This window comes from Molossus molossus, unplaced genomic scaffold (genome assembly GCF_014108415.1).
Source record: "Molossus molossus isolate mMolMol1 unplaced genomic scaffold, mMolMol1.p scaffold_m16_p_10, whole genome shotgun sequence".
Classification (NCBI taxonomy): domain Eukaryota; kingdom Metazoa; phylum Chordata; class Mammalia; order Chiroptera; family Molossidae; genus Molossus; species Molossus molossus.
The window spans coordinates 2,278,431-2,293,554 of record NW_023425345.1 but is presented as its reverse complement, the minus strand read 5'-3'; the positions used below and the strand labels follow the sequence as shown (position 1 = coordinate 2,293,554).

The 15,124-nt window shown below is 46.8% G+C and overlaps 1 protein-coding gene across 2 annotated transcripts in view; it reads left to right on the top strand.

Moving 5' to 3' along the window:
* The window catches only part of SREBF2 (sterol regulatory element binding transcription factor 2), a 66,769-nt gene that overhangs the window by 582 nt on the left and 51,063 nt on the right, over positions 1–15,124 (top strand). The window contains exon 1 of one of the 2 annotated variants that reach the window (XM_036251021.1): positions 5,559–5,791. The exons of the other annotated variant lie outside the window; for it this stretch is intronic. Within the exon in view, the coding sequence (XP_036106914.1) occupies positions 5,704–5,791 (88 nt within the window). The 5' untranslated portion in view covers positions 5,559–5,703. Of the gene's footprint in view, positions 1–5,558; positions 5,792–15,124 lie in introns of those variants that run through there. 2 annotated transcript variants of the gene reach the window in all.

Here is a 15,124-nt window from a genome sequence, read left to right as displayed (position 1 = left end):
GAATGTTCCCACCTCAGCAGGGGAGCCCCAGGCCCTGGTGGGACAGCGATGCAGGGGCTTGGCTTAGGCCTCCTATTCCCTTCTCAGACTGTCCTTGACAAAGGATCAGTGTTGGAAAGGGACTGGAAGTGTCCTGGGAGGATGTTTATCCAAGATGACCTTGGAGCAACATGATCTGTATCCTCAGCTATCTGAGGACAGTCATAGAGCAGGCACAGGAAAGAGTCAACTTGTCTTCTCTGGCAATGCTGGGAGACCCTCAGCCTATGGGTGGGGGCTAGGGAGACAGGCTGCAGCTCTGCAGAAGGCTGTGCTTTGTAATGGCAGGGCTGCCCCGAGCTGGATCGGTCAGACTGAGCTCTCTGGCTCAGGAGGTATGCAAGACAGACCAGTGGTCACAGGGCAGGGAAGCTGCAGAGGCCCTGAGCGAGCAGCTGCCCTTCAGCTGTGCTCATCTCAGGCAGAGGAGGGAGGGGCTCTGGTGGGAATTCCAGCTCTGTGTCTTTGACCTTGCCAAGCCAGGGTCTGCTGCTTTTTTTTGGAGCTTTCCATAAGGTAAGATTTATTGATTTAAATTTTTTTTTTAAATAAGGCAATATCATGAATTCCATTCCAGTTTTTGAAGGAAAGTCGATGCTCAGTTCAAATGGGTTCACTCATGACAAACGAAGCAGTACACACAGGAATTTGGATATGTAACATTATTAGAGCTTCATAATGGGCAGGCACTCATGGGGCATATTCATTTCTGTTGTACACACTCTTTTGATAATAACTACACCAAACGTCCTTAATGTGAAGTTTTACCAAAAATATACAAGCAGCAGCCAGTAGTGAAGATAGCAACCAAGAAAGCTGTCATCTTTTCCATAAAGAACAATGTGATATGTACTAGCATTCTTTCAGTCAAGTTTCCTAACAAATCCTCACAGGCTCGGTTCTCTTGATGATCTAGGGCTATGGCTCCATTGTGAGAATCTCATATATTTCTACACTGGCCCTCCCTCTGTTATTGTGGTTGGGAGGGAGGTAAAAATCGCAACCCACGCTTCCTACCCAGGGTCTTCTTCTTAAAAGGGGACAGACCCAGAAACCACCACCACCACCGCCAACAGAACCCAATGGAGACCTGAGTCTTGCCTCAGCCCATCAGACTTGCTGAATAACCCTGGCCCACCCCTTCTCTGTGCTGTGGCTTCAGTGGTAGAATGAATTTGATAATGTCTCAATTGCCTGCCCAGCCCTGAACTGCTTCTCCAAGGCTGGGTCTTGACAGGTATCTTTCTCTGATGGTTCTTCATTGGTTCCATAGATTTGCTGGACACCCACTGTAAGCATAGCCAAAGAGAGAGGCCCAGTCTTACCTACCTTCTCTGCCTCATCTGGTACCTTCATTCTCCTTGGCCCTTCCTTCTATACCTTCAGCCTTTCTCCATCTTGGCTGATATCTTCCTGTCCATCTTCAAAAGGTTACAAGTTTTCCCATCTGACACCTTCAGAGAAACAAACAGAATCACCCTGCTTTCTCCCACCCCTTCGCTGCACTGTTGATTATTGTGGTCACTTGTTCCCAGAACTCCACCATGAGTCTTACTATGAGCAGAGCCTGTCCACTTCCCCTACCAGGAGCTGTAGAAGCCCTAGGGCACTTTTTTGTCCAGCCTCCTTGCAGCTAGCATTCAGTTCTGTGACTGAAGTGCCACCAACCAGATGCACCAGCCTATGTGAGTGGTGCTGGTGGAAGCCCTGGCCACAGGGGGCAGGGGTATTCCTAGTGGCCAGACCAGCTCCAGGGGTGCCTAATGGTGGCAACAGAGATGTCTTCAGTGGTGTTTTCAGTATAGTCTTGGACATTGTTCCTTTCTGTTGGGCTTCCAGACCCAATCTGAGACACCCGTGGAAAGTCTGGGAGCTCCCAATATCCCCTAAGGCAAGGCTTCTCAACAGTGGCACTGTTTACATTTAGGACCAGATACTGCGTTGTGAATGTGAGGAGGTCTGTGTGTATTATAGGATATTTAGCAGCATGTTTGGAGTAATCTCCTAGCTATAAACCAAAAATGTCTCCAGACATTGCTAGATGTCCCCTGGGCGCAAAACCTCCCTGACCCACAACCCTTCTCCCTCCTTATCTCAGCCCCACATCTTCCTTTGCTATCCTGAGTCCCTGCCCACAGGAGATGCTATTGACAGTTCCTAAGGATCCTCCCAGGTTTCTGGTGTTGTCCTGGTTCCCTTGGTTGGAGTTGGCTCTGTCTCTTCCCAGTTTCTTTCCTCACCTGCGCCCTGAACAGTTTTTTGGTCTCTCCTCTGCTCTTCTTTACAACTTTATCCTCTACGACCACAGAGCTGATGGCACTTGCCCTGTCACCACCTGATAACCCTCAGTACTAGGTTTCAGCTTCTCCAAAACCAAATGTTTTCATTTCCCACCCTGAAGCCTCACCTCTGTCAAACGATGGGGTACATGCTTTTGCTTAATCCTGGAGGAAATGATACCTGAACTGAATCTGGAAAGATTAGGGGAGCAGGGAGAAGGAGACAGGCATTGTGAGCAGAGGCCTAGAAGGGAAGGTACCAAAAGTAGTAAATGAAAAAAAACATGCAAAGTTCTCTTCTGTGACCTGTAGTAAGTGCCCAGTACATGGTGGGTGTTGGACATAATGGTCATTTAGTCCAATCCCCCCCTTTTCAGATGAAGAACCCAGGTCCTGAGGAGTGTCTTGTCTGAGGCTGCTCCACCCCTGGGAGCCAGCCTCAGTTCTCCTGGCCAAGGCAAGGTGCCAACTGGGAGAGGTTAAGTTAGGTGAGGTCCAAGGCCGGAGGAGGAATGTCAGTGTTTTGCTGAGGCTGAGTTCAGTGCCACCACCTTCCGCAGCTTCTCAAAGCCTTCATTTGTGCGCCGTCAGGCCACTTTGCTAGGAATCAGGGCCTCTGAGCAGGTCCAGCTGGAAGCCTGGGAACAGCTGTGTCCACCTACCTGACCTGATGCTCCTTCAGCCTTCTGTGGGGACAGGGGAGGTTACTGACACTGAGGGGTGGGAGGGCACTGGACCAAAGTGAGTCACAGGGTAGGCCAGCAGATGGTCACTCCCCCTTCTCCCCCCAGTGTAGGGAGCCCAGTGAGAGCCACTGTTGAAGGTCACATTGTCCAGCTCAGTGCCCAGTCCAGAGCAGGGCAGCAGGGTTTGGTTTTCTGTTTCAGGGTGAGACTGGTATAGTCAACACCAACTCTCTAGCCTGTAAATAATGAGAACATTCCTGTCTTTTTCTTTTTTTCAAAATAAAGACTGTTTATGTTATACAAGTTCACTATAAAAAAGTATACTGAAATATCAAGAAGAAAGTAAAATTCACCCTAAACCCACCATTCCCATAACCATGACTGACAGTCAGCGGTTGGGACTTCCATCTATTTGCCCTTCAGGTGAGCATATAGATTCCTGTTTTTTTCCATTACAATCGCTACCTTATACTGGCATTTACTATACACCAGGCCTTATGCCAAGTGCTGGGTGCCAGCAGCTTCTGCTGCCTCAGGGCCCTTGCCCATGTTGTCTGTTACCCCAGCTAAACCATACACAGTTCTCTTCTCATGTTAGGTTTCATCTTAAATGCCAGAGGCCTTTCCTGACATCCCAAGTCAGATCCCTTGTTAGTTTCATTACACCCTTGCTTTCCCTTGATCACTTACACTATTGCCTGTTACTTATTTTTATGTTTTGTCTGTTGTTTACTAGACTGGAAGCTCTCAGAGGGCAGGAACTATTTGTTTGCCTGCCACAGAGGTATTCGATAAATATCATAAATGTGCAGATGATCCCATTTAATCCTCACAACTATGAGGGGGCATTATTCCCATTTTATTTATTTATTTATTCCTCACCTGAGGATATTTTTCTACTTACTATCAGATAGAGTGGGAGGGAGAGAGAGAGAGAGAAACATCGATGTGATAGAGCCACATCAATTGGTTGCCTCCCACACAACCCCAACCAGGGCTGGGGGTAAACCACAACTGAGGTATGTGCCCTTGACAGAATCGAACCCGTGACTCTTTGGTCTGCAGGCCCATGCTCTATTTACTGAGCCTCACCATCCAGGGCACTATTCCCATTTTAGAGATGGCAAAACTAAGGCTTAGAATACTTCAATTGCCCAAGGTCACCCTGCATAAGTGGGTCCATATGTCTGCCTCCAAATGCCTATGTGCTCCTGAGTCTTGACCACAAAGCAACAGCTGCTTCTCACACTTATAGGGAATATATTTTCACCTTTTTATTATCTTTATTTTTTTTTATCCTCACCCGAGGACATGTTTGCATTTATCTTCAGACAGAGCGAGGGGGAAAGAGACAGAAACATCAATGTGAGAGACACATTGAGTGGCTGCCACCCACAGGACCCCAACTGGGACAGGACAAACCGCAGTTGAGGCACATGTCCTTAGCGGGAAGGAACCCTGGACTCCCTGGTCTGCAGGACTATGCTCTAACTGCTGAGCCAAACCGGCCAGGGCTATTTTTACCTTTTAACAATATATTGTGAAAGTCTGTCAATAGCTATACATTCTCTATGTAAAGTTTAATGATGCCGTGGTATCCCTATTGCGTGGATGTAATTTATTCATTCAGTCCCTTATTGGGCTTCCCAATTTTTCAGTTACAGGGGACTTTGGGACGAGCGTCTTTGAACACATACTTTCATACTTCTTTGAGCACTCCCTTAGGATAAACTAGAAATTTGCACATTTGTGTACATCGTGACCAGCTGCAGGATAGGGCAGTGGAGTGCTTGAAGGAATGGGAATGTGGGTGGGCTGCGCGGCAGAATTCCTGCGGAAGTTGGTCAAAATGCTCATGCCGGGCCGCCTCGGGAGGCTAGTGGTGGCGGCCCAGGGCACCGGCATTGTTTTAAAGGTCTGCCAGCGGTTCCGAGGTACCTTAGGGGTGAGAACCCGAGGAAAAAGCACAGTCGCAGCAGGTGCCAAGGCGCAGAGGCTGTCGACTTGCGCTCTGTAGTTGGACAACTCGCGGTCCACGTCAGACCTTCGTTTCCGCCTTTGTAAGGGGCGTGGGAGGAACCCGATTTGAATGGTCTGCAGACTCCGGGGCCCAGGTTTGATTCCACCCGCTTTCCCAGGCGGGCGTGGCGGGGGACAGCTGGGAAGATGACGTAATGTGCCCACAGCTTGCTGGGGAAGGGGGCGACCAGAGGACGAGAGTAGAGCGTGTTAACTCTTCAATTCCCGGCAAGTGGATGGAACAGCTTGTGCAGCGGACCCAAAGGAAAAGAGAGCGGCTCCTTTAAACAAGGGGAAGGAGGTTGGGCTGAGGACCTGGAAACTTCTCTTCTCAGTCGCTACGAGACCGCGAGGGGCGGGGCCTCGCTATGCAAATCGAAGCTGCTGATCGCTGACGCGCCATCACCCCACGCGCCGCTTGAAGCACCGATTGGTCACGACGAACCTGGTCCCATTGACAACAAACGGGAGCGCGCGACCTGGGGCGGGGCCGCAGAGGGCGCGGATTGGGGCGGGGTTCCGCCCCGCCCCTCCTGCGCGGCGCAAACATGGCGGAGGGTGGCACCGGCCGGTGAGGCGGTACCGGGCGGGGGCTGTCGGGTGTCATGGGTGGTGGCGGCGGCACCGCCCCCGCGTGTCTCTGAACGGGCTGGTAGGGAGGCCTCTTCGCCGAGCGGGCGATGGACGAGAGCAGCGAGCTGGGCGGTCTGGAGACCATGGAGACGCTCACGGAGCTGGGCGACGAGCTGACCCTGGGGGATATAGATGGTGAGTGGTGAGTGGGTGAGTGGGAGTGCGGGGAGGAAGGGGTTACGGCGGCGCGCGCCGGTGCGCTTGCGCCCCCCGTCCGGAGTCCCGGCTCGCGCGGGAAGAACCCGCACACGCGGTTGCCCCGGAGCTCGTCAGGCTTTCCAGGCTCTGCGGGTTTGAACCGCGGCCCGAGCGCTCCGTTCCGACAGGCCGTGGGATCCGCTCTCGGCCTCGGGTGTCCTTAAGCGGAGCGAGGGTCCTGAGGCCGGGAGCGCGGAGCCGAGGGCGTCGCGGCGGCCGGGCGGTAGCGACGTGAGGAGAGCGCGCGGCCGCGGTCTTCCTCGCGCGCCTACACACGCCGCCTCAGTTCCCCTTCTCCCGCCGCCCCGCGTCGCACCTGTCACTCCCCGCCCCGCCGCGGGGCCAGCTTTGGGATTCCCGGAACCTGGCCCTAGGGCCCTGCGCCCCAGGCATGGTCTTCTGGGGTTGATTAACGAGGCGTCTCCTGCGCTCGGGAAACTTTGGGCGGCGAGCTGCGGCCAGAGCAAGTTGCTGATGGAAGGAGCGGTGGTGGCGGATTATGGACGCATCTATGTGGGATGAAGATGCGGGCTCTCCTGCTGTTGCCCTGCAAAGGGAGTTGAGCAGCAGGAATTTTGAATTGTGGCCCTTTGGGCTCAGGCTGGGGAGCGGGTGGCCTGTGTTCCAGCGGCCTTAACAGTGGAGTGGGAAAGCTGGTAGGAGCCCAGGGATCCTTTCTTGCAATGCTCTCTTTTTGTTACCACGGGAATCCAAAGTTTGGAAAGAATCAGCGACCTGTACAAGGTCATCCACCTGGTTACAGAACCCAGTTCCTGGGCCAGTCTGTATCATGCTTCCACCTGATCCTTGAGGGTGAGAAGGCCAGATTAATAGGTTAATAATTATAATAACTCTCAATAGTTGGACTCTTCTGATGTTCTAGGCCCCACATACTTTAAATGGTTTCACTTATTCCTCACTACAATCCCATGAGATAGATATTCTTATTCCTTCTGTTTACAGGAAACTGAGTCCAGGAGATGTTAAATTGTCTAAGGTCACACCTTAAATTGTTCAGAACCCATGCTCTTAAACAGTAACTCGGGTGCACTGCGCTCTTGCCTTTGCAAAGTGCTTTCACATTCAGGATCTCAGTACAGCTTTGCAGACAGGAATGGTGGCTCCATCCCTATTGTACAGATGAAGAAACCAAGGCAGCAGAAGGTTATCTTCTAGGAGAAGAGATAATTGGCAGCAGCTAATTGGAAAGGGCCAATTTCCCATTTTGCTTCTATAACATTTGACCCCTTGGTCTGTCCTTGCTTTCCATTTTTGGTCATCTCTGCAGTGAGGTAAGACCTTTCATTGAAGCCCAAGTCTAACTACAGTCTTTTCCACTAAGTGCTCCTAAAACAGAGATGTGTTAGTAAATGGGGAAGGGTAGTTTTGGGAACTTAACAAGGGCAACTAACATGCTTTGAGCACTTCCATGCTAGGTACTCTGTTAAGTATCCATATACATTAATGTCCTCAATTCTTAACAGGCAGAGGCTACCATTATACTACTCTCATCCCCTCTCATAGATCCTGAAACCGAGGCTCAAGGCAGTTTATTCCTTTACCCAAGGTCACGCAGCCAGTAGGAAATATGTCTGAAGTTGCCTACCAGGAGGCTTACACGAAGAAATTTATGTCCATTTTGCATTTCCATTTCATAATTGATCCCTACTTGTTTTAATTTGTAATGTGTTAAATTACTTAGTGGTTAAGTATTAACTTTATCTCCATAGATTTCTGAGTAAATTATATATTCTGGAAACTACCACAGTGTTCATTGGCTTCGTGGGTCTCTCCATACCAGATTTGGGGAGAAGTGGTTCCCTGCCTTTAATTGGTCAACAAGTTAGAATGCCAGCTGTGGTTTCTGTGCCGTAGAGAACACGAAAGATAAGAAAGACAATTTTATGGCCTCATGGAACTTGAGATGAATAACAATAAAACTGCAGTGCTGAGTATAGAACAGCCCACAATTGCACAGAGCAGTAAGTGAAAGTTAGTGTCGAAGGAGCTTGATGAAGATTGGCTTACCAGGAACACTACTACATCAAGGAGGTGGCCCTTCACCTGGGCCTTGGAGGGCAAGAAAGTTTGGGTAGGCTGAAGGCCAGGCGGTCTGCAGGTACACATATCCCTGAATATTTACCCCCATCCCCCCTCCAGAATGTCAGTACCATGAGGGTAAGGGCCTTTGTTTTGTTCACACTGTAGTTTTTGCACCTAGAACTAAATATTTGTGGAATGCTTGGATGAACCCAGGACCTTGGACTGGGCAGTATTCTAAGTTGTACTAGACACAGTCCTTGGGTTGGGTTAGATCAGGAGTGGCCAGCTCAGATGCTTCTAGGAGCCAGTCAAAGGAGAAAGTGACTGAATATAAATACATATATTGTTGTATGTGTGTGATGGGAGAGGGGGGGATACTTGCAACCTAGAGAGCTCATACCTGCCTCTAGGAGGGGCAGGCAGGTGGGCAGAATTCTTCATTTTGCATCATCCGCTCTGCTGCAGTCCACAAGAGTGTGGGCCCGAGGAGGTCATATCCATTCACTCATAAAGCACGGCCCTTGCCCTGCTGGTGTGGCTCACTGGTTGAGCATGATCCATGTACCAAGAGGTCTCCCGTTTGATTCCCAGTCAGGACACATGCCCAGATTGTGGGCCAAATCCCCAGTGGGGGGCATACAGGAGGCAGCCAGTCAATGTTCTCTCTCATCGATGTTTTTATCTTTCTCTCCCTCTCCCTTCCTTTCTCTAAAATCAATAAAGAAAAAGAAAAAAAAAAAGAGCACGTCTCTTGAGTGGCTTTTAAGTACACCCCCCACCCCAAGATGGCCAGAGCTCTGAGAATAGCTTTGAACAAGACATTCAAGGTCTCTTCTCTTTCAGGAAACTTCAGTTCTATGAAAATAAAATGGGTCCATGTTATGGAGAGTGACTGGTAGCCAAATTTAGACTAAGTAGGCAAGGGAGGACTCAGAAGAGGGATCAGCATCTCTTTTTTAAGAGATACCCAAGACTGGATTTTTTTTGTGAAATACCCAGGTTTTTAAATATTGGCCCAACAAAGCATATGTGTGAATTGATCTCCAGGGCCTTGTTCCACTGCAGAATGCTCTGGTGTCACAGGCTACGAGGCCTTTTATTATAGGATATCTAGAACACTGTCTTATGTGGTAGTTGTCTGTATTATGAGACAGGGTCTCACTCATTGTGATGAGCCAGGTGTTCTGGAAAGGCACAGTCGTAGAGATGTGTTCGTATGTGTTTTTTGCTGGACCCAAAAGGACGGATGAGAGAAGGGACATGACAAGCAGGTGAAAGGAGAAGGATCAAAAAATAAAAGATTACAAACGATTTCTTGGAATATATGGTGTGTGTAAGGAAACAGTAGAAGATAAATTCTGAAAGGTGAGTTGGAGCCAAATTGTGGGAAGTCTTCATATAAGACGTAGATATTTTGTGGTGTGTAGGGAGGGTTTTCAAGTTGGGTGATGACACATTAATCATGGATTTTAAGGAAATTCAACTGTGATGGGCAAGGAAGATTGGAGTCAGGGAGCTGCAGCCATTCAGGTATGAAATGCTACTAAGAAGGTGATGGGACTTGGATAGGAAGTGGCCATTGTGCAAGTTGCTGGGTGTGACAGGACTAGACCTCTGAAGGCTTAGCCCTGAAGACAGAGCAGAGGTGGAATTCGATTCCCATCAAGGCTTTGATCCTTCTGAGTTCAGAAGCTAGTAGGAAGAACTGGTTTGGAGAGATAAAAATTTGTCTTTCTTTTTTTTTTCTTTATATTGATTTTAGACAGAGAGATAGAAACATTGATGAAAGAAGACACATCAATTGGCTCCTGCATGCCTCCCACCAGGGATTTGGCCCACAACCTGGGCATATGCCCTGACCAGGAATCGAACTGGTGATCTCTTGGTGCAAGGGTTGACGCTTAACCACTGAGCCACACCAGCTGGGCAAAATTTGTCTTAAGTGGGCTAAAATTAAGGTATACAGGGGATCATCCACTAGGAAATGGGAGGCAGATACTCAGGAAAAGATCAAAACTGGAGAGTTGGAGGAGTAGTCACTATTGATGAGGATAGAAGTGGGATTAGACAGAACCAGGAGGTGAGCTTTTTGAAGAGCAGTTAATGGATGGAGACAGTGCTATGGACAGCAAGGATGACAAGGCCATGAAAGGACTCATGGGATCTGGCAGTCAGGAGGTCAGTCTTTGACAGCAGTCAGATAAGTGAGTCTAAGGTTGCATAAACCAGAAAGGAGCCGGGTGAGTAGACGATGGACCAGTGGAGGCAACTATTCTCTTCAGAGGAGGATAAAGAAACTTCAGCGAGCTAATCTACTTACAGTAAACCCTAGATTTTTTAGACCTTGATTTAATGGGCTTCAGATTTAATGGACAAAATTTCCAGTTGGTATGTCATATATGAAAGTTAACACCCTGTTAATTTAAAAAATTTTTTAACCAAGATTTGCTTACAATTAAATAGGTTATTTTTTTTTTGTTATTAATTTGCCGTTACTATTTTTTTTAATCCTCACCAGAGGATATTTTTCTATTTATCTTCAGATAGAGTCTGTATGGGGGGAGGGGCGGCGCCGACATGAGAGAAACACACTGACTGGTCACCTCCTGTTCAACCCCAGCCAGGGCTGGACACTGAACCACAACCAAGATACATGCCCTTGACTGGAATCGAGCTTTGGTCCATGGGCTACACTCTAACTACTGAGAAAACCGGCCAAGGCAGTTCACTGTTATTTTTAACAAATTTTAGTGAATAGGCCATATGTTGGAAAAATTTGCTGCAGTAATTTTGTCAACATAAATATTACATATCTACAACTATAGTCTACATATTTAAATCCAAGAGTCACCACTAGTAAACAATGTTTGGCGAATGATTAGCACACGATCACACCCCATCACAACAGTAATTGGTTCTGTTGTCACCTGGTATGACTTTCTGCAAGTTAAAATTTTTTTTTTCTTTATTGATTTTTAGAGAGAGAGGAAAGGAAAGGGAGAGAGAGATAGAAACATCGATGAGACAGAACATTGATTGGCTGCCTCCTGCATGCCCCCCAACTGGGGTTTGGTTTACAACCTGGGCATATGGCCAGACTGGGAATTGAACTGGCAACCTCTGGGTGCATGGGTCGATGCTCAACCACTGAGCACACCAGCCAGGCTCTGCAGCAGTTTTAACTTATGACGTACACTAAGCCTAAGCTACACCCCAGCCAGTTGGTGATTGGTGAATGCACACATTTACTAGACCTATTCATTAAAATTACAGTGATAATTACAGAAAACTTTTCTGTGAAATTAAACTTTTCATACTTAATTTTAATTACACAAATGTGTCTACATAAGTAAAAACAGGGAAGCTAACTAATTTGTCAATTTTTTAACATATGCCTTCAGAAAACCTTTATTATATAGTGGACTTTCAGCTTTAACTGGCAATCCCTTGCCCGAATTAGCCCGTTATATGGAGGTTTTACTGGACTGACTTCATGGATTTGCCTATTCTGGACATTTCATACAAATGGAATAATACATTATGTGGTTTAATTTTGTTCAGGTCCATCGGTGTTGCTACGTGGTGTTCCCTTGTATGGATACACCATGTTTTGTTTATTCATTCATCAGTTGATGGACATTTAGGCTGCTCCACTTTTTGGCTATTATAAATGAAACTACTATGAATATTTGTGTGTGGGGGGTTGTTGTTTTTATTTTCACCTGAGGACATTTTTGCATGTATCTTCAGATGGAGCAGGAGGGAGAGAGGGAGGAAGAAAGAGAGAGACACATCAAGTGGTTGCCATCCACACGACCCCAGCTGGGGCCGGGGACAAACTGCAACCCAGGTACGTGCCCTTAGTGGAAACCAAACCCAGGTCTCTCTGGTCTGCGGACCAACGCTCTTAACTGCTGAGCCAAACCGGCCAGGGCTTTGTGTGTGTTTTTGAGTAGACGTTTTCATTTCTCTTGGGTAGATCCTCTACATTTTTTGTTGCTGTTTGTATTTTCCTAGGGCTTATAACAGCCTCATTAATTCACTTACTTCCCATGTTCCTGTAACTAATTCAGCTCTAAATCTTATAACAGAAACTCTCAATATGGTGGTCAGTTCTTTTTATCCCCCTTGTTGATATCTTTCCTAGAGCCCTCCCCTCTTCTACCCCATCTGATGTTGGTTGTCCAGGTCTGCTGTCCTTCACTTATCCTGACTACCCTTAGCCATCACCACGGGGACAATGTTGAAGCCACTGTTCCCTAGTTCTTGTTTTTCTTTTTTTTCCCTCTTTATTGATTTTAGAGAGAGAGAGGAAGGGAGAGGGAGAGAGAGAGAGAAACATCAATGAGAGAGAATATCGATTGGCTGCCTCCTGCATACCCCACACTCAGGATCAGGCCCACAACCTGGGCATGTGTCCTGACCGGGAATCAAACTGGCAACCTCCTGCTGCATGGGTCAACGCTCAACCACTGAGCCACACCAGCCAGACTAGTTTTTGTTTTTCATTCTCTTGTTTTGATGGAGCACATCTTCCAGTAGCTTCCTGAAAAAGAGTACATTGGAGGTAAATTTTGGGACCTTGCCTGTATAAAAGTAAGTTGATTCTACCCTCACTCCAATTTGATAGTTTAGTTAAGTCTAGAATTTTAAAGTTGGACATACTTTATTTCAGAATTTTAAAGGCATCGCCTAATTATCTTCTAGCCTCTAGTAGTTAAGAAATCTGATACCATTATGATCCTGATTCTTTGTGTGTGACCTGTTTTCTCCTCTTTAAGCTTGTAGGATCTTGTCTTTAGTGTTCTGTAAAAGGTCTGAGCTGGCGGGAGATCATATCCACAACACAAGGCTAATGTAGAACAAGATGGCTTTATTGCAAATGCCTGGGTGTAGGCGGGCTGAGCGGAGAAGGGTTCAGCATCAAATCAGGGTTGGGGTGTTGGTTATATACTCTACTTTTAGCCTCTAGCAGTTCCTGCTAATGTACTCTGGCCCACTATCCACTTTGCAGTAGGACTGGTCCGGTATCTCATCCGTGTGGCATCTGCTGGGTTACCCATTTGCCTTGTGGATATCCAGATAATCCTTATCCATACTCAACAGAAGGTCGAGCAAAGGTCATACAAGCAACACAATTTCCACAGTTTTTTGCCTTTTGCAAATTTTTACCTTTACCCTTTAAGACATTACTATCCCTTTCATTCTGAAGTCCATGACCTGCTACACTGATGCGACTGAGCTGTCAGTCACTGTTCCTACTTAATGGGCTCTGGAGGGCTTATTATATCAGATACTTGCATTCATGCAGTCCTCTTGCTGATAGCCCACCCTGCACCCCAGCCTTTGAGGAACTTTCAGTCCCTGAACGTTTTGGTGGCACTGTCTTGGGTCTCTTCTGGCTTTTCCCTACAGTCAGTACCATCTTTGACAGAGTCCTCAGATAGTACCTGGCACTGAGGCACTCTGTAAAGGGATGTCTGATGAAAGTACTTGAAGTTTAGGGTGTTGTGTGGTTCCCAGCCTAGGTGTCCACATCACTGGGAAGGCTGTATTGGCCAACCCAGTGAGCCGTGAGCCAGGGGTGAGAGTTGGGAGGGTGTGGCCAGCATACCACTGGGAGGTGGTGGTGAGGAGAAGGTAGAAACTGACTTCCCATTTTACCAATGAGTCATAATTTGGAAAAACTGCGCAGTGAGGTGAAGCACAGATCTACTTTTCACCCTGTCTACTTTTTTCAAGACATCAGCTTTGTTTTGACACTTGAATATATGTCACTTGCTAATATTTGGGTTGAAAGAGCTGCTGTTACTCACAGCTTATTTATTTCCACCCATTTTTAGCTCCTGATCTCATCTAAGTCCATTTTTGGGGGTTGCTCAGACCACTAAACCAGTCTCTTGGGTTTCTTCTTCCTGGGTCATTTTGGCCTCGCCCTTAACAAACATTCTTCACATTCACACCCAGGCCTTTGGCCTAATGTTCTTCAGTGCTGCCTGCCTCTCACTGAACAGGCTTTCCTGTGGTTCTCATACTCATTTCAAGTCTTTGCTTTTTTTTTTTAATCCTCACCTGAGGATATTTTTCCATTGATATTTAAACCGAGTGGGGGGAGGGGGTTGGGCAACATTGATGTGAGAGAGCAAGTCTTTGCATTTAAATAAATAAATAAATAAATAAATAAATAAATAAATAAATAAATACATAAAAGCCTGGCTGGTGTGGCTCAGGGGTTGAACATTGACCTATGCACCAGGAGGGCCCCAATTCGAGTCCTGGTCAGGGAATGTGCCAGAGTTGCCAGCTCCATCCCCAGTGTGGGGCCTGCAGGAAGCAGCCAATCAATGTTTCCCTCATCATCAATGTTTCTGTCTTCCTCTCCCTTCCTCTCTCTGAAATTAAGAACAATATGTATTTTTTAAAATACATTTTTACTTCTTGCTCAACTAGGTCTTTTCTCTCCTCAATTTTATAATTAAATATAAAGAAGTTCTTAAGCAACTTTTCATATAGCACTTGGATATCAAAATTATCTGTATCCTTCTGAAGTCTGTTCGAACTTTATGAACTTGCACACATATTGTTACATTTTCACACACAGGTTGCTATATGTTGAAACAGTTGAGGTGTAATAGCCATGATCCGTGTGAAAGGCAAACACTTGCATATATCCATGTCCCTGTGGGACACTTGTGTCATTTGTCATTTGGAGTTTTTCATCAGCATAAGGACTGTTGCTCCAAACATGGATGAACAAATCACCTTGTAGTTAATTTATTGATGTGTGTTTCCCAAAGAAGACTCTTCCAGCCAAGAGCTAGGTTACAGCTCTTTCACACTGCCAGCTGTACCCTTTCATTTTTAATACCTTTTCAGTGCTATAAGTTACTGTGTTGATTGGGACTTATGACTTGGAGACTATTTAAATTTTTTTTAGAAAAGGTAATACATTCATATAGCAAAATAAAAATATTAGAAGGTACTGGGAAAGTCTTGCTTTCAATCCTGTCTACCATCTGTTTAGGGTCCACAACCCTCACCTCCTCACAACAAATTAATTATTTAGTTTTTTTTTTTTTTTTACCTCCTTCAAAACTTAATGCAGACTTCCAGTCAAGAGGGCAGCATAGGTAAACACGGTATTGCATCCTCCCACAACCACATCAAAGGTACAACTAAACTACAGAACAGCCATCATTCAAAACCGCCTGAAATCAAGCTGAATGG